The 27,633-nt window shown below is 39.1% G+C and overlaps 1 protein-coding gene across 11 annotated transcripts in view; it reads left to right on the forward strand.

Annotated features, from left to right (window-relative positions):
* The window catches only part of ARHGAP28 (Rho GTPase activating protein 28), a 177,935-nt gene that overhangs the window by 41,151 nt on the left and 109,151 nt on the right, over positions 1-27,633 (forward strand). For 2 of the 11 annotated variants that reach the window (XM_074340328.1, XM_074340332.1), the window contains exons 1-2: positions 14,148-14,306; positions 22,847-22,938. The exons of 3 other annotated variants lie outside the window; for them this stretch is intronic. Coding sequence is in view for 1 of the 8 variants with exons in the window: in XM_074340327.1 (XP_074196428.1) it covers positions 14,188-14,306 (119 nt within the window). In the remaining 7 variants the exon portion in view is untranslated. Of the gene's footprint in view, positions 1-14,099; positions 14,307-16,864; positions 16,887-22,846; positions 22,939-27,633 lie in introns of those variants that run through there. 6 more of the 11 variants (XM_074340329.1, XM_074340334.1, XM_074340333.1 and 3 more) reach the window with 5 other exon arrangements.

Here is a 27,633-nt window from a genome sequence, read left to right on the forward strand (position 1 = left end):
AGGAAAATCTTTACTGAAAATCTTGGCATGAGAAAGGTGTGTGCAAAAGTGGTCTCAAAGGAGCTCACCAATGAACAAAAGAAAAGGAGAGTTGAAGTTTGCCAAGACCTTTTAGACAGGTAAAGCGATGTTTTGGGCTGTGTTATCACAGTGATGAAACATGGGTGTACCAATACGACCCTGAAACTAAGCATCAAAGAGCACAATCAAAGTCAGCCAATTCTCCACAACCAAAAATGTTCCATCTGTCCAAATCAAGAGTTAGAACAATGTTGCTAACCTTTTTTGATATCAGAGGGATTATTCAGTATGAATTTGTACCAACTGGACAAACAGTTAACCAAGTTTACTATTTGGAAGTGCTGAACGGCAGCGTGAAAAAGTTAGATAAAATGACCTGAGCTTTTCGCCAACAATTCATGGCATTATCACAATGCACCAGTTTACAAGGCACTGGCTATGAAGGAGTTTTTAGCTAGTAAACAAATAACTGTATTGGAACACCCTCCCTACTCACCTGATCTGGCCCCCAATGACTTCTTTCTTTACCTGAAAATAAAGGAAATATTCAAAGGAAGACATGTTGATGATATTCAGGACATCAAGGGTAATACGAAGACAGCTCTGATAGCCACTCCAGAAAAAGAGTTCCAAAATTGCTTTGAAGGGTGAACTAGGCACTGGCGTCAGTGCATAGCTTCCCAAGGGGAGTACTTTGAAGGTGACTGTAGTGATATTCAGCAATAAGGTATGTAGCACTTTTTCTAGGATGAATTCCTGAACTTAATTGACAGACCTCATATACAAATATGATAAGAAAGTGGTAATCTTTGTCATCTAACTGTTCCTAATCACCACAAGAATAGCTCAAAGCAATAAACTGTCTTAAGAGAGTCCTAAAGTGCTGTGAGAGTTCAGAGGAAGATGTCTTGTCTCCTTGCTACAATCAAAGAAGGCCTCAGCCGAGGCCTAAGCTGGCCTTGACATTATTGCAGTACAAGCCCATCTTCAGGAGCTTAAAAGCTCCACCTTCTGTAGCTGCAATCTGTTCTATAATTGGATATGAACTGTATGCTATCCCAGCGAACAAGCTAAGACCCTTAGATTCTGTTTCTAAGCCTTCCTTGGGATTCAAATCAACCGTAACTTCTTGTAAGGTCATTCTGCATCCTGTCTCATCAGTTTTTCTGTATTAACAGGTCTAATTAAAGAATTCACTTTAATAGAATCTCTGTGCCTAATCAATTCAAGGCTGCAAGCAATTATTTGACTGACAAAATGTTGTACTCCTACTTAGGTGCTGAAAAAAACTGGTAACATTAGAAATTGAAGGCAGTTGCTGTGTACCAGTCATTTTATTACATCGCCTTTGATAGTGTAACAATGTGCTTAACCAGGAAGGCCTGTACTATTGAATGTAAATCAAATGACCAATGCAAATTAAGCCTTGATCTCCAATGGAGGACTTATAGTGACGTAAGAAAAAATATGACTCAGCAGTAATTATTGCCATAGACTTTAGCAGTCAGATAGAAGATGTCATCAGCTAGTACTGGATTTTATTTATTAATGTTTTGTTGAGGTTTTCTGTGTTCATGTTCATGAAAAATATTGTACAAAAATATCTGTACGTTTTTGTTCTTTTCAGGGTTTTCATGGGGTGATTCTGATTTCTTACAATGAATTGGAAGGAGTTCCTCTACCTTCATTTTCTGTGTAGGTTTGATATTTTTTCATTCTTAAATGTTTGACAGCATATTAGGGAGGCCATCTAGGACTGGAATTTTCTTTGTGGCTAGATTTTAAATGATGAATTCAATTTATTTAATAAATATGCGAAGATTTATTTATTTTGCTGTCAGTTTTAGTGGTTTATATCTTTCAAGAAATTTATCCATTTCATAGGAGCTTTCGTTGAATTTCTTGGCACATGGTTGTTTATAATATTTGATTATTGTCCATTTGCTATCTTGTAATTTTTATCTTCCCTTTTTGATCAGACAGTTACAAATTTAAGAGTTTTATTCATCTTTTTCAAAACCCAGGTTTTAAAAAACATATTTATTTTTCACTTGCTTACTCTTTCTTTTGTTGATTTTTATTCTTAATTATTTATTTGATTTATTCTGGGCTTAATTTGTTCTTTTACTAGCTTCCTAAGATGAAAGCTTAGACATTAATTATTGACCTCTCTTCTGTTTTACTATAAGCATTTAATGCTATAAAATTATCTCTTAAGGATTGCTTTATCAGCATCCTACACATATTCATGTGTTGTCGTTTTATTATTATTCAATTAAAGATATTTTCTAATTTCTCTTAGGATTTCTTCTTTGATCTCTGGCTTATTTAGAAGTGTGTTAGAATCTTGAGTGACTCAGTAGGACCAAGGTTGAAGAGAGGTAGGAAGAATGAGAGTAAACAAGCAAAGAAAACTTTGAAGGCGCAGCCACTGATGTAGATGGAAATTCAGGAAAGGATGATGCCATGAAAGCTGTGAGAAAAGACTTTTTCAAGATGGGGAGATACTTCAAAATCTCCTGATACTTCAAATCATGTTATATAGGAATAACCAGTTATGCCTTGTGATCAAAATCCAGAACAGTCAAATATGAATCATAGTGAAGATGAAAGAAGAGAAAATTAAACAAACAACAACAAAAAATGGAGACAACCAAGATGGTGCAGTAGGTAAATGCTGTGTTTACCTTCTCTCACAACCACATCAAAATTACAACTAAGCTACAAAACAACCATTATTGAGAATCTCCTAAAATCAAGCTGAACTGAAACCTTTCAACCAAGGACGTGCAGAAGGAGCCACCTCCAGAATGGTAGGAAGGTCAGAGACCCGGCATGGGCTGGTCCCACACCTGCATGTGACCATGTTGGGGACAGAGTCCAGGAGAGCAGTATCCAGGCTCTTGGCCTTGCATGGTGGGGTGCTGGCTTAGGTGGTGGCTGGCCGTTGGGTGTAGCCGGTTGGCCAATTGGCTGCTGATGTAACTGCAGTGGCTGCGTTGGTTGGTTGGCTGGTTGGCAGGCAGTAAAAACAGATGGCGGGTTGCGGATTGTGTGTCTACTGCTTCCTGGGTCTCTAACCCAGCCGCCAGCGAGAATATAGTGGTATGACTCCCCTATCTATGGCTCCATGGGTGTTCCTTTTTGGCTTCACCATATCCTGCATCCTTATGTGGGGAGCGGGAGCTGAGACCCCGCGTTAGTCCGTGCATGACAGACCATTAAAGTTTGGCATGGCTATTTCGGCTGTGGGGGTCCCCCCCATCCCCTAAGGAGCGAGAGATACAAGCCCCACCCCAGCCCAGGGTTCTAGTTCCTGGGAGAGAAGTCCCCATAATTTCTGGTTGTGAAAAACAGCAGAGATTGTGACTAAGTAAGTGTGGCTGCACTCCCAGGCGCCTCTCTTAAAGGGACTACATGCAGATTTATCACCAGTGGAATCACTCGCTCTGAGCTCCAGCACTGGGGCACCAGCTAGAAAGGCAGCAGGGACAAATGGTGGGGAATTTAGTTGTCTGGCTTGAGACCTGGGATGGAGAGGTGGCTTTTTCCTGGACAGAGAAGCTGACAGAAGCCATTGTTTCTTTGTTGAGCTCTACCTCTTCCTGGTGTGCAAACACAGGCAGCCACCATTTCTGAGTCTCCACCATTTGTTTGCCCTGCCCTTGAAATTTGAGACCTGGCCCCCAACTTTCAGGCACACCCAGGCTACTTTCAGTGGCTTTTTCATGCAGACCACTTGCCTTGGCTCAAGCTGTGTTTTCCCAGGGTCTCTCAAAGGCTTGTGGAACCCAGACAAGCAGCGTGTCCTGTGCCTCTGACTGAGCAGCCCTAAGCCGGCACAAGTGGCAGCCAGCCTAGGTTCGCAGCTTGGCCTCTCAAGGTGTTTCCAAGCACAGCACGGGCGGCAGACATCTGAGGATTTCTTTCTGGCTCCTGCTAGGTGGCCCTGGGTGGGGCACAGGCTGTGGCTGAAGTAGACCTACAGCGGATCCCATCCAAGGTGGTCCTGGGCCTGGCGCCCCCAGTAGATAGCTTCAAAACGAGCTGGAGCATCACCTAGCTGTCTCCAAGTACAACATACCCAAGGGGTGGATGAGGCAGGCACCAGAGTCCTGCTGAGGCAGATCCTGCTCTATAGGATCAGCCCCTGCACAACAACTCTTCCACTGTAGTCAAGGCAAGACCTTATAATCAGTGAGCCCAAGGGTCAGTCCCTCACATTGATGTGCTGTTATCAACCAAGGCTCAATTACAAGAGGAGGGCACACACAACCCACACAAGGGATACACCTGGAGTACATGGCTCAAGTGACCAGAAAGACTGTGCCACTGAACCCCACAGCACACCTACTACATAAGGTCACTCTACTAAGACCGGAAAACATAGCAGGCCTACCTAATACATAGAAACAAACACAGGCAGGCAACCAAAATGGGGAGACAAAGAAACATGTCCCAAATGAAAGAACAGAACACAGTTCCAGAAAAAGAACTAAGTGAAATGGAGATAAGCAATCTATCAGATGCAGAGTTCCAAACACTGGTTATTAGAATGCTCAATGATATCATAAAAATGGAGATGGAAACGATAACAAAGAATCAGTCAGAAATAAAGAATATAATAACGGAAACAAAGAATATATTATAGGGAATCAACAGTAGATTAGATGAAGCAGAAGATCTAACCAGCAGCGTAGAAGATAAGGTAACAGAAAACACCCAACCAGAACAGCAAAAAGAAAAAAGGATCCAAAAAATTGAGTTTAAAGGGCTTCCAGGACAATATCAAGCATACCAACATTTGCATTATAGGAATACCAGAAGGAGAAGAGAGAGAGCAAGGAATTGAAAACCTATTTGAAGAAACAATGACAGAAAACTTCCCTAACCTGGTGAAGGAAATAGACATAAAAGCCCAGGAAGCACAGAGAGTCCTAAACAAGATAAACCCAAAGAGGCCAACACCAAGACACATCATAATTAAAATGCCAAAGACAAAGAGAGAATCTTAGAAGCAGCAAGAGAAAAGCAGTTAGTTACCTACAAGAGAGTTCCCATAAGACTGTCAGCTGATTTCTCAACAGAAACTTTGCAGGCAAGAAGGGAGTGGTAGGAAATATTCCAAGTGATGAAAAGCAACGACATACAACCAAGATTGCTCTACCCAGCAAAGCTATCATTTAGAATTGAAGGACAGATAAGGAGCTTCCTTATCTATCCAAGAAAAAGCTAAAGGAGTTCATCACCACCGAAACAGTATTACAAGGACTCTTAGAGGGACTTCTTTAAGATGGGGGGTGGGGGGACGGGTTAAGGACGGATGAAAGGGGAAGGGATTAAGAAAAACAAATTGGGTGTTACACAGTAGTCATGGGGATGTAGGTTATAGCACAAGGAATACAGTTAACAATATTGTAATAACTAGGTATGGTGCCAGATAGGTATTAGATCTATCAGGGTGAGAGATGGGAATGGGGTTGGGGGCACGGTGAAAAAGGTGAAGGCATTAAGAAATATAAATTGATAGTTAATACAGTATGGGGAATATAATCAACAATGTTGTAAGATCATGTGGGGTACCAGATGGGCACTGGACTTATCAGGGGGATCACTTGATAGACTGTGCAGATGCCTGACCCAATGCACTATACACCTGAAGAGCTGAAGTAGAATAATATTGAATGTCAACTATAACTAAATATATAGGTATATATAGTCACAGGATGTGCAGTACAACATAGGAAGATAGTTGATAGTTGTAACAGCTATATAAGATGTCAGAGGTGTAGTAGTTTGGGGAGTGGGTTATCACTTTATGAGGGGTTTAAATGTCTATTACATTGCTTTGTACACCTGAAACTAATTTTAAAAAATGGAAAGAAGGAGAGGGAGAAAAAGAAGAAGAAAAGGGAAAGGATGTATAAAAGAAACTGGAAGAGGAACAAGAGAAGGAGGAGGAAAAAGAAGAAAAAATGGAAACCCCTCATGGACACTCTCTGGACAACATTTAAGTTAAACAAATGTACCACAAAAGGACATATTCTATCACTTGCATTTGAATTTAACATGACAGAAAACCCGATAAATCAAAGTTTTTTTTAGAAAGAGGAAGAAATTAAATAAATAAATGTATATTTCATGGAAATATATAAAAAGAGCCTCATATGATTGAAGGGAATTAAGAAAAAACATCAATACTTTTAATAGCACTAGGCTGTATGTAGAAATGTTATATATTATTTATGAATATATATGAATATTTATGTACTACCTCGTTTGATCATCACTCCAAACCAAAAATGAGTAAACTGAATTTATGCGAAATAATGTGATTTCATCAACAAGTACCAGTTCCTAAATGTCTAAGCCTGAATGGGTACTTTTCATCTCTCAACTATACATGCTATGCATTTTCAATTATAACCTGGTAAATATTTTAGTTTGCATCAATTTGTGTTTCATATTTAATGTTTAGATACTCCCAATTTTCTCTATTAAAATTCCAATGTGAAAATATTTAAAAAATGAATAAAAGGGTGTTAATTTCCAATATTTGCGGGGGTTAGATATCTTTCTTTTATTGATTTCTAAATGAATTTTGTTGTGGTCAAAGAACATACTTTGCATGAGTGGAATCCTTTAAAATGTATTAAGATATGTTTTATGGCCATGCATATGATTTATCTTGGTTATGTTTCCTGTGAACTTAAAAAGAATTTGTATTCAGCTTTTTTGGGTGGGAGTATTCTATAAATATCCACTAAATTAATTTGGTTGATGCTGGTGTTTAAGTTTCTGTGTTTTTCCTGATTCTCTGTCTACTTGTTCTATTTATTAATGAGAGAGGAGTGTAGACATCTCTAACTGTCACTGGGATTTGTCTCTTTCTCCTTTCAGTTCTGAGAGATTTTACTTCAAATATTGTAAAGCCCTGTGTTTCAGTGGATATACGTGTAAAGTTGTTAGGTCCTCTTTATGAAATTAGTTTTTTATCATTAAGAAATATCACTCTTTGTCTTTGGTCATATCCTTTATTCTAAAGTTGTGGCAGCCATAGAGTTGTGCTATTCAGACCTCATTTCCAAAAAGTAGTATACTTAGCCCATACTTTCAGCTGCCACACTTTTAGGATCTACCATATAATCGCACTGTGGCTATGCTCTCAGCAGAATACCGCCAGCCCACAACTGAGCACAAGGTGAAACTAGAGCTGGGCCATTTCTGCCCAATGGGCAATGTCTGCTGGGGACTTCCCATTAGCCTGGCTGAAACTCTCTTGGACCTGCACTGTAGTAGTCTGAGGCTCTTCCAACTCAAATCTTTCTTTTCCTCTCTTTCACAATCTGCATTCATGTCTGAAGCCCATTCCTTGCCCAATCATGCTCCCTCTCACCTTTATCTTTCATTAGAGTTTCCTCCAATGAATCTCCTGAATTTCTGATTTAGTTCTTGACATCTGCTTCCCCCAGGACTCAAACTGACACAGAAGTGTGCTTTGTCTGAATATGATCATGCAAGCTTTCTTATGATTAATGTTTACATGGTACACTTAGTGCATCCTTTTACTTTTTACTCTGTGTCTTTACAATTAAAGTGTGTTTCTTGTAGGAAACACATAGGGCTGGGTTTAGTCTACAATCTTGTTATATGTTTTCAATTTATCCCATCTGTTCCCCTCCCCTTTTCTTTCTCTTTCTTGGCCTTCTTTTGGGTTAGTTAAGGTTTTGTTTTTTTGTTTTTGTTTTCTTAGTATTCCATTTTATCTCCACTCTTGTCTTATAATATATATAATATAGCTTTTATTGATTATTTTTAGTGGTCATTCCAGAGTTTACAATATGCCACTTTATGTTATCACATCCTTCCTTCAAGTAATATATTACTGTATGTATAATGTAAGAACCTTTTGACTTTATGCTTTCATTTTCTCCTTACTGTCCTTTGTGGTATTGTTGTCATACATTTTATTTATTACATATGTCAAAAACTTTACAATACATTGTTATTTTTGTTTTAAACAGTCAATTTTATTTTAAAGAAATAAAAAAATAAAGAAATACTTTCTTTTCTATGTGCCCACATATTTACAAATTCCCACACTTTTATTCTTTTGTGCAGGTCCAAGTTTCCATTTGATATTATTTTCTTTCTTCTTGACAAACTTACTCTAACATTTCTTGTAGTGCAGATCTGCTGGCCATGAATTCTCTGTGCTTTTGTTTGTCAAAGATAGTATTTATTTAGAGTTTGTTTTTGAAGGATATTTTCACTGGATATAGAATTCTACGTTGACCTTTTTCTTTCAGTACTTGAAAGATGTCATTCTACTGCTTTTTGCCTGTGTTGTTTCTTTGAGAAGTTTGCAGTCGTTCTTATCATGACTCTTCTGTACATAATATGTCTGTTTTTTTTCCACTCTGCTGTTTTTGGTATTTTCTCTTTATCTCTGTGTTTCAGCAATTGCATCATGATATGTCTGGCTGTGGTTTTCTTTGTGTTATCTTTGTTGGGGTTCATTGAGTTTCTTGGATCTCTGGCTTACAGTTTTCATCAAATTTGGACACATTTCAGTCATTATTTTTTAATATTATTTTTCTCCCCCAGTCCCCATTTCAGGACTCCAATAACACATATGTTAGATTACTTGATGTTGTCCCACAGGTCACTGAGACTCTGTTCATTTTTTTCATCCTTTTTTTCTCTGTGTGTTTCAGTTTGGGCATTTCCTTTTCATTATTGAGATATAACTGACATATAATTTTTTTAAATGAGATATAATGGACATGTAAGGTATTTTCTATATTGTTTTATCTTTGAATTTATTGGTCTCTTCTTCTGCAGTTAATTAATGTCCTGATAATGCCAGCTAGTATGTTTTTCATTTCAAATATTTCTTTATCTCTATAAAGTCTCATTCTTTTTTAATCTTCCATTTACTTCCTCATAACTTTCTTTTAAATCCTTAAGTATGTTGAGCTTATAATTGTCTTTTTGTGCTAATTTTTCAGCTGTGTCATTTCTGCGTCTGTGTCTGTCTCATTTTCTTGCTTTTTTGCATGTGTCATAATTTTTTATTGTGATAAACTTGTGATTTTTTTGTTTCTTAGAGTTCAGTGTCTTTCTGTTAAAAGGTTTGCTAAGGCAGGTCTAGAATTGCCTTTGCTCTTGGGCCGATTTAGCCATATTACTATTGTGATGGACTTGTGATTTTTTGTTTGTTTGAGTTCAGTGTCTTTCTGTTAAACGGTTTGCTAAGGCAGGTCTAGAATTGCCTTTATTCTAGGGCCGATTTAGCCATACTACTAAAGTGACACTTTAAAGTGTCATTGTACTAAATAATTTTCTGGTGTTGTGACCTAAAGCCCCAGGTGCTCAACAAAGACTTGCTCTTTGGCAGATCTGGGAATTATTTAACTTACATATAGATCTTCTTTTGGTTTTTGCCCATCATTCTGAAGTTCATCCTGTGCATGTGTGACTTAATATTTAGCAGCAAACTCAAGGAAGCCCTTATATCCATTTCTTGAGTTCTTTGTCTGCATAGATCCTTCCTGTATGGTACTTCTAGCAAATTCCATGTGCCTTAGCTTCCATGAGCTCTGTTATGTGTCCTTTTAACACGGGGAGACCCATGTTCTTGGGTTCCTTTCACTGCACTTCCGGTCCAGAACGTGCATCCAGGTTGAAAGCTGGTTAACTGCAGAACTCACTGCAGATGTTTCCCCTCTCTTAGGGATCACATTTTGTGCGTCCTTTAGTCTAATATCTAAACAGTTTTCATATATTTTATCCAGTTTTCAGGTTCTTTATGGTGGTAAGTCTAATCCAGAATTTGAACCTATGGCCAGAAAGTTTTCGTTTTTATGAATGTTCTGTTTTTTTTCTCCTTGATACTAAGGTGGTCTTTGAGACTGTCTTTTGTGTTGAGAGAGAAGGAATTTTGTGGGAGGGAGAGAAGAGACTTCAAGGCCATTTGCTGTGCTCTGGATTGGAACGGGCTGAGATTAGACATAGGACCTTGGTTGGGCATCCCCAAAAGGAAGGGGGTTATGGCAACTGGGAGATTAGGTTGTGGCTGTGGCCCCTCTCCTTTCCCGGTACTCTTTCCTCAATCACCTTTCACACTTAAGGGATATAAATCAAGGATAGTCTCTACATTCACACTACTCCAAGAGAGCAGTTTCCAGGTGTGGGGACAGAGCCAGGAGTGCAGTTTCCAGGCTCTCGGCCTCACGTGGAAAGGTGCTGACTCAGGTAGTAAATGGCCATAAACTGTGATTGGATGGCCATCAGCTGTGGCTAGTTGGCCGTCAGCTGTAATCAGTGAGCCACTGGCCACTAATATAACTGTGGTGGCTACACTAGCAATAAAATGGGGGCTAGCAAGAAGATGGTGGCTGAGCTAGCAAGCGCGGATTGCAGCTAGCAAGTGGGGTTGGTTGGTAGAAAAGCAGACGGCAGGTTGCAGATCATGTGGCACCTGCTTCCTGTGTCTCCAACCCAGCTGCCAGCGAGACTATAGTGGTATGACTCCCCTATCTATGGCTCCGTGGGTGTTCCTTTTTGGCCTCACCATGTCCTGCGTTCTTATGTGGGGAGCAGGAGCTGAGACCCCGCCTAACACCCCGCGTGACACCTGGTTAGAAAATTCTGTGTCTCTTATTTTATTTATGGATTTTTTTTTTCTCCTTTGAATGTCTGTGGCAATTTAAGTATTTCTTTTAATATTTTTCTTCTGCATCAATGCTATTTATAGAGGACTTCCAAAAGCCAGGCACTCGATTAAGTATTTGCATTCATAAATTTATTTAATTTTCACCATGGCCCAATGAGGCAGGTACTAGTACTATGTTCTACCTTTTAGCCATGAGGAAAGCAAGGCTTAGAGGGATTAAGAAGTTTTTCCAAGATCACACAGTGTGGACGTGGCAAACCCAGAACCTATGTCCTTCTCACTTCGTGCCCCGCACTCTTGATATTAGGCTATGCTTCCCCCTTTACTACACATTACCTTTGTACTGGTTATTGCTATACCTGTCTGACCAGTTCATGAATTGATTGAGAATAGGAATCCCGTACTTCACAAGATGCCCACAGCAAGTTGAAAGGGAGAAAAGGAAGGAGAAAAATTACCTCCTTTATTTCTCATTTTGGAAAAGAAATAGCCCTAAACACTTAGAATTAACTTTCTATCCCAATACATCCTCATCAATAAGATTGTAATTTTGTTTTACTTATTTCATTCCTAAGTAATTATATTTACTAAAGTTAGCTGACAGCTGTCCATCTATAAAAAAACAGGTGGCAAAAAGGAGAAATTCATTATTGTTCTGTTATGCAGTGTACATACCTAGTAATGGCAGGTTTTGGGATAATATATTCTATGATATTAGCTCCTTTTAGTCATGCCTGTAAATTGTCTTCTCTTACAAGATTGATTTTTATGTTTTCTGTAGTATTAGCTAAACGTCTATTAAAATCAGATATATGATCTGAAATAATGATTGAAATAGCACAAAAAGACCCTGTAATCAGTAACTTGGAGTTGTCTTTTTATTTGTTAACCAAGTACACAGTGATATCTTGATTAAGTCTGTCAGTAACCAGGGCAGTAAAGCTATTAATCCAGGAAATAGTTGGCAGGTGCGTCAGAATCCCCAGGAGAGGATGTCAGAGCTTCTGGGTGTGTGCTTAGAAGAATTCTTACATTAGATGAAGAAGAAACTTGACTATTGGATGACAGTGTCCACAGTTCGTCCCCTCTCTCAGGGTCAAATGTGCATGTCCCAGGAGGCATTTAAGCCACATCTGATAAATCTCATAGCTGAACTCACAAACTCCATGTAAACTGGTATTTATTAGGCCAGAGGTTACATGTAAGATAAGAAAGTCTTGCTGCTGAAAACTGTCAAAAGTCTCTTTTCAAAACTTCTTTAGAACCTTTAATTACTCAGTTAAAAATGCCTCTAGTATTGGGGAAACTGCATGAGAGGAGAAGGAGGAGGAGGGATGTGGCAACAAAACATCTTCACGGTGTCTGAAACTTTGAGCTCAGAAAAATAGAGAGAACAGATACTTGCTAAAGGCAGTAAGTTCTGTTTCTATTTGATCACTACTCTCTGTTCTTCAAAGATTTTTTTTCATTGGCCAAAAGCTATAGAATTTTCAGCTTTGTGATTATGAAATGCTTCCTCATATTTTGGAACTAAAACGACTTCATCCAGAGTGAGCAACTTTAAATCTTTTTTTCCCATTTTTAATGCTGGCGTAAAGACCTGTAGTAGGAGAGCTCTTATTCTTTCTATAAAGTGGGAGCCAAGACAGAGGGAAGAGAGGAAAGGAAGAGAAGTGTGGAAGTTTCTGTTTCTCAAGCAAAGCAAGAGAAATCCTTGGAAGTAAGAGGGAATTACGTTTCGCATGATATATTAAGATCCAAGATCTTTGTTGGTAATTTTGTGAAGTAGACAAATATCCACTAAAGTCTATTTCTTCTACATACATAATAGATTAATGAGTAGCCATCAATAAATTGATTTTAGTCTTTAGTGGCCTGAACTTGCCTGACAACAGCAATGTGAAGGCTGAAAACAAAATCTGTTGTTTCAGCTCCCTGACACTGTCCTGTCTCTTGGCACATTCTGTTATATTAAACATTAGTAGTTGGATCATAAGAACCACAAGGGACCACACATCTTTATCCTTGTCTGGGTAATGCTCTTAAAAAATCAATGAGTCCTTATCAAATCCCACTGCCACTAAGCTAGGATTTAAAGGACACCAGAAGAGAGTTTCCATTTTTAACAGAAACAGGCCTGAGGAAGGATTTTAGTTACATTCTAAACTAAGTTAATTTTTTTTCAGTGAATTATGCATGTTGAATATTGTACCTAATATCCATGCTGTAAGATGTTTGTACATTAACCGCCTTAATAATATATTTGAACAGGGTGATCTGACAAAACATAGTCATATTTATCTCAAATGTTTTCAAGAGCTGCAACTTGTCTTGAAGTTCTCTTACGCTGAATATTCCTGGGATGTTTTTCTGTAGAAAAAAGTTATGGTGCATTCACTCATTCAGTAAGTATGTGTTGCAGGCTTACTATGTATAGAGCATTGTGCTTGATTTTGTCGGAAATTATGAATTCATCTATTCATTTATTTAACAAAGCTTATTGCGTATTGCATGTTAATATATGCTAGAGCTGTTCTTGGTACTGGTGATATGTTAAATCAGCATTACCAGTGAGGTCTCTGGCCCTCATATAGCCCTCATGCCAATGGGGAAGTCAGACAACACACAAACAAACGAATGCATGTATATAATTTTGGAAAGGAGAATGGAGATGTATTTGCTCTTTTTATCTAGCTATTAATGCCTGATGTTATGTAACAGCAGCTGGGAATTTGGATACCACGATGTAATGACGACATGGTCTGACTTTTATATAAGGCGAAGTATCAGGTCTTTATAGTCGTCTTATGTAGTTCTCAGAATACACGTGTAAAGTACATGTTACTAGTCCCAATTATTCAGACAAAGAAGCTGTGGCCCAGAGAGATGAGGTGAATTTCTTAAGTGAGGCCCTGAGAGATTGGGTGAATTTCTTTAATTGAAGCTAGTAAATGGCAAAGGTTTTTCGAATCAAACCCTTGCATAAAATCTCATGTTTCTTCTTTCTGCATTATTATTTAATATATATTGGATTAATCACCCGCAAGTATTTTTCTTTCTACATTTCAGGTTAAAAATCTTTCAGGAGTAGAAAAGCTTTTACCAAACCACAACAGATTCTGCTTTTGGCTTTGAAAGTACTTTCAAAGCCTCATATCTGCTTGCGGAGAAAAGAAGGAAAGGGAAAAACTATTACTAAAAATTGATCTTGCATACTGTTTTCATAAATCCCAGCCTTCTCAAGGCTTATTACACTTCATAGTCTTCCTTAGGAAATGGATGAAAATTTGAGCTAGAACACAAACAGGAAGGGTTAGAGGCCGCGTTTGTCCTGCAGGCACCACCTCTGTAAATAGCTCCCGTGCAGTGGGAATTAGTTCTCCACTTAGATAAGAAACTCGATTGCGTTTCTCTGGCCCTGCAGGGCTGGAGGCAGCCACTACTGTCCTCCTGGAGGTGGAGGCAGCACTCAGTCTGTGGGGTGGTGAATGTGGGCCGGAGGATGGCATCCCCATCTCTGGGTCATGAGGACACATGGTCACAGACATGTTTTGTGCTTCTTCCTTAAGAATTTCATCCCTGAAGACTTTTCACCTACTAGTAAGAGGTAAGGTTCAGAGCACTTCCTAAATCAATAACTTCGGCTACAGACTTCTTTCTGCAGTCTAGTTTTCTCTTTTATTTCAAGGAGGAAAGATGATAACAAATAGTTGCTACAGCTTTTTAAATAAATCAATTTTTAAGTGAATACATAGGTGGGGCTTTTAATATTATTATTAGATAATAGGTACATAATGTTAAGTGATAGGAAATTGCAATTTTTTAACCTTTCAAAGAAGATTTTTGTTATAGTGTAAATGTAAATCTCTAAGTCAAAAACAGAAAGTATGTAAGCCCTGTTACTAATTTGGAAAGACTAGTTAAAATGGGATCTTAATAGATATATAAAAGAAGTATTTTGATTCCAATTCCTATTTTTGAGCTGGAGTCTTAAAACTACCAAATCTATTCTTTCCATGTAATTATCTAATTTTAGAAACATCTGTTGAAGTAGACTCCATTACCTAAGCAAGCTCTTCCACTCTTGAACGGAATTAATGTATTTTTCTGGTCAGGCTACCAAGCTCTTCCTCTTGTTTTCTGTGCTGGGACAAAGGGCACCAACTAGACCCAAGTGGCTGTTTGTTGCTCTGGTCCTAGAGAAAACAGGTGAGTGGGGAGGCAGTTCTCCTTATGTGCCTGCCCTACAGAAAAGAATTCTGCCTGGGGATTTGTCTTACCTTCATGTGTCCACTTCTGTTCTTTTCCTGGCTTCTGTCTACTCTTCCCTTATGTGCCTCTTCGAGAAACTGGCACCTATGTTAGAGCATTCTCTTGAAGCCATGATTCATCTGATTAATAGCAAGTAGGTCTAGTTCAAGAAACACAAATGGCTTGCTCTTCTCAGAAAGGTTTCCATAATATTGATTAACCTTTCGTGTTTAATTTTTAGAATACTGTTATCCTTACAGCCGCTTTGTCAATAACTCCTTATTTGTCTTTATTTTCTTTGAATTCTTGCTTTTGTCCTTTGTATTCTCTTTCCGAGGGAAGGGGGCGTGTTAGGAAGGGGAGTTTTGTTGCATATTAGAATTTCATTTCCTTTAAATTAGATTAGAATCATTTGCCTTAGAGCATTCTAGGTTTTTTTTAATTAAGTAGCATCATCTTTACATTTTACAACTGTGTTTATAGTTTCTTTATTGTTTTCAAAATGTTTTACTAGTGTATTTTATAATCAAAGGTCATGGCTACTTTGGCCATTGACCCTTCTTTTGAAATTAAAGCAGGATAAAAAAGCCTACTTAGATGAAATATTGCTTTTTTGTATAGTGTGTTTGGGGTGGGGGGTAAGAGATGTCTTTTTTTTCTTGTAGTTTAATCTCAGATTTCAGAAGGTGGTAAGCAAAACCAAGGTCCATGATAGGGTATAAATTTCCAGTATGATATCTAGGATGTGGCAATATCTTTGATGTGCTCATTTGTTTGTGAAAATTAATTTAATACTTATGTACTTTGATGATTATTACCAAATAGGGTGAGTTTCTTTAACTTTAAATCTTGTAAGTCATAAGAAATTTGCATTATATTTAGAAATCTCTTCTCAGTTTCGCATTCTACAGTTTCATTTTGAAGGCCACTATAGTTCTGTGTGTAATCACTGCCCTGCCTCCTTTGTATATGTCCTGACTTTTACAAATTTTGTAAGGCTTTTGTTAAACTCTAACCAAGGGATTGATTAAATAGCAACTGTGCTAATCAAAGGCAGATTTAACAAGATAAGAGTTGTGTTTATATTTGAAAATATAAACAAAAGACTTTATGATCCTAAAAGTGAAGAAAAAAATCAGAAGAAAACAGAACAACACTTAGCTTACTTAAGCAAGCAGAATCTTTAGAGATTAAGAATTCTGAAGATAGCAGGTATAATAATGCAAAGCTCTCTTAGCCACGGTTCAGGCAAAAATTTTAGGAAAAAACAAGAAAATAGCTTATGAGATGATCTAAAAGGAAATCAGAGCCCCTCTGCAATAAGTAGAATGACAAAGCGAAGTAGCAGATTTACTGGAAGGCCTCCTCCTGACCCCAGCTGAGCTGAGCACAGGAATGTGTTTCAAAGCCTGTTTTAAACCCCAGAGGTGGTGTTATGAATCAGTCTTGCTGACGTAAACAGACCCTGCCTGGAAACTTTCCAAAAGCAGTGGAAGAAAGCAGCTCAGTCAAGATGTGCGGTATTATTACAGTAAACGTGCAGGGAAGCAGTTCACCACTGTCTTGGGAGACAGAGTAAACCAGCATGCTCTGAAGGTGTCCTGTGACCTGGCGATAAGACCATTCACAGAGAGAAGATTGCACCTGGAACAACCACCCAAGTGCTGATATGAACAGAAGGAAAGAAGGATTGAGAAAAGGGAATTCTTTCTTAGTGATAGAGAAGCCTGTGGATTATTTAAGGAGAAAACAAAGAAAGAAAACTATTGAGAGGAGTGTTTGGACAACGTAAGTGCTGATTAGATGAACATTCATTGCTAGGTGACTTTAGTGATGAATAAATGATAGGTTTACAAAGCTCAGATACCAAACAAACGCAGGGTTTGTAAGTGAGCAGAGTAAACAACTCTTGTCTCTGAGAGCTATGAAGATTGAGGTAAGTAATTCTCCATTTGTTAGATGTATTTAACTAAATGAACATGAAGATTTAAACTTTTTTTCTTTCTGTTATGAATACACATAGTAAAATTGGAGTCAAACTTGTAAAAGATATTTTCTGCTTAGCTGTAGGTCACCCTAGTTTAGAGTTTCCAAGAAATTAACCTAGCGCTTCACAAAAATCACTATCGAGGTTAAGAAAGGTGTATTATTTTTTGCTTAAAAAGACAGAAGTCACAATATTTTAGTTACTTGTGTATTGAAGTGGTATTTAACTACCTGAAACTTCCAGACTCAGCAGATGATAATAGAGGTATTTCACCCTGTTTTTGTTCTTGTTCCATGACTTTCAGAGCTTGTTCCAAATAGTGCTTCCATAAACTTCAAAAGGATTGCTGGAGAAATGGAGGCAGTTACCAAAGGGCAGTCCTGCGTGCAGAAGGCAGAGTTTACAGGAAAGCCTGAACTGGTTACTGAGGCACCTTCAGCACTGGTATGGGACATCCACAAGAGCAGCATGAATATTCAGGGCAGGGTGTTTGTAGGAAGATGAATAAAGTGGATGCCAAACGTTCACTTCAAAGGATTCTTTTTAAATAATAGCGTACTAAACTTTTGTTGTCCTTCACTTTATTCTTTGCCAGCCTCAGATTATTTAGTGTATATGAATCTTCTAGTACATTTTAGTTAAAATACTACAGGATTTATCTCTTAATCTATCCCTGGAAGTGGCAGCTCCTCCTCTTCCTCCTCCTCCCCCTCCCCCTTCTTCAGTTACAAAACAAAATACCCTAAAGCATAATCTCTTTTTGCAAAAGGGTAAATCTATGGAAATCCATTACCATAAGAGGTTGCAACCCCTTCAAAACTACTTTTTAATACTATGAAATTGAACAAATCAATTAGACAAACCCATCTTGAACTTTTTCATGAACTGGTATAATTTCCAAAGTACAGAAGTGTCTGAGCTGTGAAAACACCTACCGCTAGAAATCTGTGGGTTTTAGTGGTAATGGTAGAAGTGGAATTAGAGAATATGTGCAGGCATTTTAGGAATACTGTGTCATTAATCTCTGCAAAAACTCCATGCAGAAGTGGCTATCCGCAGTTTACAGATAAGGAAATTGAGGCACAATGTGGTTCTGTGTCTTGACCAAGTTTATACAGCCGATAATTGGCAGGGCAAGAATGTGAAAGTTTGTTTGACTCCCAGGCCTGGGCATTCTCTCCCACACAATGCTGAGTGAATGAGAAAATTTCTTATCTCTCTGTTTTTCATTCTGAAGGTAGTAGGAAAACTCTTTGAGGTTTTGGTGGAAGTAGCTGCAGGACTTTGAACGATTCAGGGAGGTTGTCTTCTCCTCTTGAATGAGGCTCCCGTTTTCTATTCTCAGTCCATTTTTACTTCCTTTTCCGACCTACTCTCTCTTGAAGATAGCATCTCTTCCTCTTACCTAGTAATATATAAATCTTGTCACTTCTGCTTTTGTGTGTGTGTGTGTGTGTGTGTGTGTGTGTGTGGCAGGGGGGCGGGGGGAGCAGTTACTGTTGGGAGAAATGAAGGAAAAGGAATCACATTGCCTTTCAGGAACTGTTAAAAGTTTGAGAAGCGGTGTATTATAGAGAATTACTGTATGTTTTAAACCCTAAGTGGATTCACCGAGCGTTGTCAATAATCTGTTTGCAGTTCTGTCTACTGAAGAGTTGGCTTTGTGGTGGTTACTTGACTAATTTATGTTTATAAACTGATTCATCTGTCGAAGTCAAGCTCAGATTCCACACCCCGCCATCTCCTTAAACCATTGTCTCACCATTTCTCTCGTATAGACTTTTCCAAAATTGTAAAGCCTAGGTTATAAGTACCTTTCCTTTAATATTTATGTACTCCCATACTCAACAAGATGAATATTCTTTTTAAAAGCATTATCTCTTTGGCTAACATGTAGACCCTTTTGGCTACTGATTGCTTCTTTTACCTCAGTAACATTCCTCCTCTCCCCACACCCACAGCTAATAAAGAGCTGGCTGTTAGTATTAGATTCATTGGTTCTGTCTGTTATCCTCCCATTGGTTCCATTTTTGTTTCGTGAGTCTACACAAATCATTCTTCCCAAGACAGTTCTTGAAATATTTGAAGACAGTGATCATGCTTCCTCCGAGCCTTCTACATTTCTCCAGTGCTTTCAACTTTTCACCTGTGGCATGGCTTCGTGACAGTCTGTCCATCCATCCTGCTCTGAATTCAGTCCTTGCTGTCAACAACCTTCCTTAATGTGATGCCCAGAGCTGAAATCAGCTCTGCTGCATGTAGGAGAATCATCTCCCCTTTCTGTATAATATACTTTTATGCCGCTTAAGATCCAGTTAGTTTTCTTAGCATCCATGTAATGCTGTTGGCTTGTACTGACCTTGCACTTGGCCAAAATCTCTTCATTTTTACACGAACTGTACTCATGTCAGGAAGCAATGATCCTAAACCTGTGCAGCTGAAGTTTCTGAACTTCGTCCTCATTCCTAGTGTTTTATCCTGTTAGGTTCAGTCCATTAGTCCTCCCAATGGAGAATTTCTTGATTTGGGTGTTCTTATTCAAAATAGTCTATTAGACTAGTAGTGGTCCTGCTTGTTCCCTCTCTGCCAATCAGAATCCTACACATCCTTCTCCTTGAGGTCTTTCCTGAACTTTAATAGGGAGTACTTTCTCCTTCCTTCGAGTTCCCAAAGCGTGGTCTAAAACTCTTAGCTCTTACTGAATTCTACTTTATGTGAGCAGTGGGCAAGGTGGTTGAGAGCAGAGGCTATGGGAATGGACCGCCTGGATTTGCACCCAGGGATACAGCAAACCCAGGCTGTACCCCTTAGTAATGGTATAACCATGTGCGTGTGAATTTTTCTCCCGAAATTTCAGTTGTCATATCTATAAAATGGAGGAAGTAGTACCTACCTCACAGAGTTATTGTGAGGATTGAACCAGTTAAAAAGTGTAAAGTGCTTAGAATGGTGCCTGGCACATAGTAATTGCTAACAATTGTTAGCTATATCTGTATCCTCAATAAATGTGAATTTTACGGAAGAAGCTCAGAATAACTTATGAACATGATTTTTTTGAATCCCCAAAACATGACTATCAGAGGAAACTATAAATTTATGGAGACAAAACATTGGAGAGGAACATTTGCCCAAGGAGACATGGTGATATGGTTTCCAACTAGAGGGCAGACTCACGGACTTGTTCACTTGTAGTCAAATATTGCCTACATTTTTATAAGCCTTGTGCATATTTGTTATGAACCATGTTTATCAACATTGTAATTAAAATACTTAATTGCTCAAAGCCTAATTTAAACTTGTGTGCCATGGGCTCATGCTAATTTGCATTTTGCTTTGTACAGCGTGATAAAAGAAACTGGAAAATATTTTTTTTTTCCTTCTATAAAGTATAATCTTTTTCCCTTGAAAAAAGTATTATGGTCCAGCAACATCAGAAACTCATGCATTTAACTTTTGGCATCAATTTATCATGCGGATTAGTAATCTTTAGCTTGATAGCTCACTCTAACTTCAATACTTATTGAAGGTCTACCAAGAATCTTGTGTTGGGCTAGGTAGTGTTGAGATGTTAAGAAGTGTAAGATAAAAATTTCTGTACTCAGGTTTATTTGGAGGTACAATACATAGTAAATAAAATAATAATATAAGGCATATCATATGGAAGTTCTGTACTCAGTGAATTACTAAGTCAGTGGTGTAGAAAAGTGGGTATTATACGAGCCTCAACACTATAGTTCTTCATTGCTACAAACCTATTTCAATTTTCTTTCCAAACTATTTATCACTTCAAGAACCTCTGGAGAACAAATAATACAAGCCTTAAGGACATCATCAATTAACTAACAATAATATGTTTGTACCAAGTGTTTCTTCTATGAAAGTTTGCTCTACATTAATAGTAGTTTTAGATATACCTGATGATGAGGAGTATAATAGCTAAGACATTCCCTTAATCAGTTCTGATGATAACCTAACATTATCCCATTTTTGAGACATGGGGAAATTGGTCTCAGAGTGGATCATAGGTTATTACATCAGTAAGACGTAAATTAAATCTGTGATTCAATTCACATCAGTGCAACTGAAAAGCCCTCTTTCTAAACTGCTATAATGTCTTGTCCTATTCTTAATCAGCAGCCTACTTTAAGGGATCCATGATTAGATCTTTATGGATGAACTTTAGTGTATATGATTAGAGTGGGGGATAGAGATGAGTTGAAAAAAGTAAGCTAAGGCAGTTTTAAAGAAACTTTTATATAAGCTAATAGTTCAGAACATCCTGCCACCAATTAGGAAAGCCACATCAACTGATTATTAACAGTGAACGACATTATATCATTTTTGTTTTAGCAACATAACTCTTTCAAGTATATGTAAAGTATGTTAAAATGGGAGGAGACAAGATATTGGGAGACAAGTTAAGTGGTGCAATGGCCTATATACATAATATCTTGTTCGTGTATACAACAAAATGGAAAAAGATGGATTTGAAAGATGTATCTGAGGTAGACTTGCCCTGATCTATGGAACTGTCCAATATGGAGGGCAAAGAAGGGGGAGGAGTAAAAATGGCAGGGTGTGTAGTGATGCCATTTCTGAGTCTGGGAAAAAGGAGTGATTGCAATTAGGAGGGGTCTGAGCTTTGGGCACGATGAGTTTCAGATGAAGGAGAACATGCTGAAGTCAATTTGACATCCTGAGGAAACAGAGCTCAAGAGCAGTCAGGCCAAGCTTTGTGAATCTTCAGCCTGCAAGTGTAACCACGGCAGTGGATAAAATCATGGGGAGGGGCTAGGGTGCTGTAAGTAGAGCGATATTGAAAGAGGATAAAGGACAAACCCAGGAAAGCCACCAATATTGAGGGTATGACCCTCTTTAGCAGTGTTCCAGTCGGATGGGTACACTAAGGACTCTTGGATTGGACATAGGTGTTTCTCAAGCCTCTGTCAACATGATTACAAGCTGTCCTTTAGCTTCCTTAGATAGTAGCTAAGGCATTAGCTGTTGATTTTTGCTAGTATCACTCTCGGAGGATTGACTCCAAACTCGGGAAATAGTTTGCTCTCTGTAAATTGGTATAGTCTGGAGATATATATAATTCACTCATAAATTGGTTGTTAGATGACCCAGCTTTTCTTTAAGATTTTTTTTCTTAAAGTTTGCATGTTACATTTCTAGTTTTGAAATAAATTAGCGCAATGATGGAATCCACATTAAATGACTGACCAATACTTAATGAGCTCCAGGTTTCTTGTGAAATGCCTTGGAAACTTCACTGGCAGCTTCCTAGGTCCTAAAAGGTATGAATGCTTTGGTTCCACTGTGGTATGCTCTTTCAGTAATGACCAGAAGCTTTTCTAAAAATTCGCTGTGTTGTCCATTCATAGGCAGCTACTTAGCAGTGACCACTGCATGAGAAGTAACAGTACTGCAAGTGGCCTGTGTACAGGCTACAGGGTACAGAGCAGAGCTCTGACCTGAGGTCCTACTGCCTGAGGTCCTCTTACCAGCTGTGGGTTCTCAGGCCAGTGATGAACTGTCTCTTTAAAGCCTTTGTTACTTTACCTGTAAAATTATATTCTGATAGTACAGGTAGTATTTCTCATAGAATTGTTAAGGATGTCCGATGTTGGGCATTAGGGAATAGTGCATACAATTACAGAGTACTAATACACATGGACTAGAGTCAATTTCTCTTATAGTTTTAAATACCTTTGTGAGTGCTATACTATCTGGAAATGTTTTCATCTGAATTTCCTGAATGTGATACAGTTCCTAGATCTAGTTCCTTTTTTGATACTGTGAATAATAGAATAATACTAGGGGATATCATCTCTGGCAAGAACAGGTCACTCTAATGGATTTGGAAGACTATGTTTGTTCAGGGTGTCCCTCCCTTCCTCTTACAGAGTCACCACTTCACATCTGTAAGCAAAGAGCTGGCCTGACTCTGCAGCTTAAGTAGGTGTCAGAACACCTGAAGCAATCTGCTGATACTCTGGTATGTTCATTCCTTTGTTCTCCAGACCAGATCTCAAAGAACAGGTACCTGAGTGTTAGTTTTTCCCTTAATGTGCATGACAGAATCATGCAGACATAAGAGACCAAGCCTTTTCATAGGCCATTATAAAAATCAAATTTATCATGGGCCTGAGTATTATTGAAGGGTACACTGTCTCTCGCATATAAAAATAATCCTTCATCATGTTATCAAGTAAATTCCCCCCAATTGCAGTATTAAAGTAGATACTGAAGCTCTGCAAAGTTAAGCAGAGGTGACCTTTTAGGCTGCTGTCATGCAGGGTGTCATGCGGGGTCTCTGGTCTTGCTCCCCACAGAAGAACGCATGATATGGTGAGGCCAAAAAGGAACACCCACGGAGCCATTGATAAGGGGAGTCTGTGTGGGGACAGAGCCAGAAATGCAGTTTCCAGGCTCTCGGCCTCACATGGAAAGGTGCTGGCTCAGGTAGTAAATGGCCATCAACTGTGATTGGATGGCCGTCAGCTGTGGCTAGTTGGCCATCAGCTGTAACCAGTGAGCCATTGGCCACTAATATAACTGCTGTGGCTATGCTAGCAGTAAATGGGGGCTAGCAAGAAGATGGTGGCTGAGCCTGCAAGTGGAGCAGTGAGGGTTGCGAACAGTGTGGCTCCTGCTTCCTGTGTCTCCAACCCAGCCTCCAGCGAGAATATAGTGGCATGACTCCCCTACCTATGGCTCCATGGGTGTTCCTTTTTGGCCTCACCGTATCCTGCATTCTTATGTGGGGAGTGGGAGCTGAGACCCCGCAGGCTGCCCCGTGTGACAGAGTCATACCACTATAGTCTCGCTGGCGGCTGGGTTGGAGACACAGGAAGCAGGAGCCACACTATCCTGCCGTCCACTTCTTTCTGAGAACCAACCTCACTTGCTATCTGCAATCTGCTCTTGCTAGCTCAGCCACCATTTTCTTGCTAGCCCCCATTTTTCTGCTAGCATAGCCACAGCAATTGTATTAGTGGCCAATGGCTCACTGGTTACAGCTGACGGCCAACTAGCCACAGCTGATGGCCATCCAATCACAGTTTATGGCCATTTACTACCTGAACCAGCACCTTTCCATGTGAGGCTGAGAGCCTGGAAACTGCTCTCCTGGCTCTGTCCCCACAGCTGCTGATCAGGGTTGTGTAATTCACATGATTGAAAATGAATAATTTTGCTGGCAAAACAGTCATTTTCAGGGATTGCATACATTTATCACGTTTCCTTGGGTAGAGCAAGATTGTAAGAGGCTTTACCATTATTCCTGCTTGGTTTTCATAAACTGAATATGAACACTGTGTTTATATAATTGGTCTCCATGTGGTTTTCATCTGAATTCTATAATTAAAGTGTTAGTACATAACTCCCAGGGTGCAAGTATCCTGTGATTGCCTAAACAGCCATTTTATGAACATCTGCCCTTATTCCAGGGCAAAGGTCTCATTCAATGGCTCACCAATCCTGATGGCGAACAGAGACATCTGCCTAATCCTGTATAGCATTTTAAACATCATCCTCATTATCAGGAAAGATGTTAGTTAAGATGAAAATCTGTTTGTCAAGATGTGTACAGGCCTCTAACAACTCTTTATTACTTCAACATGACTCTGATCAATGTGTGTCTTTCTAACAAACCTCTGGCAAATGTTGACTATAAAAGTAAATTGACGGGAACCCAAAACTTCACCGACATGGAACCTAAGAGTCCCTAGTTTATGTAAGAGAGAGCCTTATAAACTGAAATAGTTTGGGAAACTCAGGAGAACTATGAAGATGCAACGAGACATTGGAAAGGAGAGGTCAGCAGAAGGGTCAGGTCAGGCTCTGCTTGTGAGCAGTGAAGTTACACGTGGCAGCCATCTTGTCACATGTGTGAGCAGACTTCAATCACCTCTTAAGGAGGAGCAAGGTAGGAACAAGGACCTGGAGAGGCCCAGGAGCTTCCGGGTAGGGTGCCACTCTTTGAGAATGGCCTGGACCTATGAGGCTACCCCAACTCTAAATCAGACCTCAGGTAAGATCAAGGTCAAGGCCAGATGACTAACCAGAATCCACTTCTCCATCGTTCACAGAAGTCGGACCATGGGGCTGCTGCTTCTGGATAGAATTTGAGCTGAACTGAATATTCACATGTAACATTTAAGCAATGGAGACTGAGAAAAATCAATCAGTCTTGTAATGCACATGAATTTCACAGTCACAGAATACAGTTGTTGTTTTTTCTGGCAACAAATTTATATTCTAACTCTAATCCCCAATTTCTGACAGACAACAGAAAAACTTAACCTAGTCACAGCCACAGCCAGTCAGTTTCATCCAATTTAGTGCTTTTTAAATTGCTTCTGGTTAAAATTCAGGAATATTCAGGATCTTTCCCCTTCATTCCTTTCCTTCTACTCCATGTTGTTGCTTTAAGCTAATGCCTCTATAGAGGCAGTCAGGGGACCCGTGTTCTGGATTCCCCTGACTTCTCTGAGCCCTGCGTTGACTCCCTGACTCCAGTGGAATTAGATGCAGGGCTCCTGGGATGCAAACATAGATCTGTGGGCATGGACATGGCTCCCACCTGACTCCCTGTTATGAACTACCCACTCAGCAGCCCTTGCCCGCAGGACCCTTATCTCCAGCCAGGAGTGTTTGTCAGATTAAGAATCAATCAATCTGTCTCCTTTTCTTTATTTCATTAGGCTAAAACCAGCACCCCTTAGACAACTCAGGGAACTCCTGACCCCACCTGCCTTAGCTAACCAAGCTCATTTCTATCCATTTTTTCTGTCCTTGTGACATGGGTTGTTTCTGCAGCAGCCTTCCATAGTAATTAAAGAAGACAAGCAGAAAGCAAGCTTCCTTTTAGATCCTTCCTAACTTCTTGGGGAAACCTGTGATGACCCCAACTCCCACCCTAATACATCATGACCTTATTCTGTGGGTGGGACACTGAGTGCATGGCCTCTAATTTCTTATAATGCTCTTTTTTTTCTCTTCTTCCTAGTTTGGAGTGGGGTGGTAAAAAATAAAAACAAACAACAAAACAAAACAAAAACTTGTTCCGTCAGTTTATATCTCTTTTCAAAACTATTTTTGTGTCTGTCTCTCATTTGAACTGGAGCCAAGAATTTGGAATCTTTGTTTGCTGGGTTCTTTGTTTGTTTGTTTTTGCTGTTGACAGTTCCCCCTGGGGCAAGTGGTGAACTGGTCACTCATATCTATCTTTTGGAATATGGGCTTAGGGAAGAGGATGGGGGTGGTGTGGAGGGGGCACATAAGTTAACATTACATCAAAACGTCCTGGCAGAGGGCACCCAACTATGACTCATTAGTCACGGTCCAGATTGGGTTCTCACTTCCTTGAGATTTCAGACATTTTGGCTGCCCTCCACACCTGGGAAGGACTGCTGTGCTTAGCACTGTCCCCACTGTTAGGAGGAGCATGACACATTCCTCAAGGATGGGAGATGACACTTTTTAAGGTGAAATATACGGGTTTTTAACACATTGAAAATCCAAATATGAGGACATTGCTCTTTCCATTTTTTAATGTTTTGCTGAGAACCTTGATTAGAGCTCTAATAAGGAACACACACACACACACACACACACACACACACACACAATTACACAATTCAAGTCATATTTCTCTAACTTCTGGTTGGATTTTTTTAGGAGCTGACTATTTAGTCATGGTGCTCACTGTTTCTCATTTTCCTTGGGCCTGCTCTCTTCCCTAAATCTTGGAAATCCACCAGTGATATTGCATCTACCATATTTTGCCATGTATAATGAGTAGTTTTTTGCCCAAATTTGTGAGGGAAATATAAGGATGCACATTATACATGAGTAGTACTAATTCTGTATCTCTATAAATGTTTTTAATTCTTGTATTTATGCTTATGAGTAAAAAGTGTAACTCTAGAAATCAATAACGATATCCATATGCAAAATAACACCCTGGAATACCATAATCGGTTTTGTTGAACTTAGGATAAATTTGCAACGACAAAGAGTTCTTGGCCTTCTATTATGCATAAACATTATAAGTTTATTAAGGTACATAAAATTTCTTGTACCTTGTATCTGTTCTTGTGTTTTATAATTATTTGTTACATAAAACGTCTTATAATGTTAACAAATAAATGCTAACATTCCTTTATAATACAAAAAGAGTACCTAAATGTGAACAAATAAAAATTTGAATTAAAAAATTAAAATGAAAGATTTTTTCCCCTGAAAGTTTGGGCCAAAAATGTGGGTGCACATCATACACGGGGGCACATTATACACGGCAACATACGGTAAATTCTTCTGAGTGAAGGCTGGTCTTCTAACCTGCCAGTCCTTTCTCTCCACAAGAATCTATAGGGGCCACTCTGTCCTTAACTTCCTGAGCTGGTCTTTTAAGGGCTTCCCAGCACTTCCTTTATGCCTTTGCCTCAGGCATTAGGCTTGTTTTTCTTTTATCCTTAAAGCTGTCCCTCCTTATCACGCCCCTTGAGGTTCTTTTCTTCCTAAAGATTGCCTTGTTGCACAAACAACACAGACTCATTGCAGTCTTTTTCGTGTAGCCCTTTTACACAAGTCCAGGTCTTTCTGTTTTAAGGGTATTTACTTTTAACCACAGGAAATAGTAAATTGTCAAATTGGTCAAAAGTTCCTGTTTTGGATAGCTCCCTGT

This window comes from Rhinolophus sinicus, linkage group LG09 (genome assembly GCF_036562045.2).
Source record: "Rhinolophus sinicus isolate RSC01 linkage group LG09, ASM3656204v1, whole genome shotgun sequence".
Lineage (NCBI taxonomy): Eukaryota > Metazoa > Chordata > Mammalia > Chiroptera > Rhinolophidae > Rhinolophus > Rhinolophus sinicus.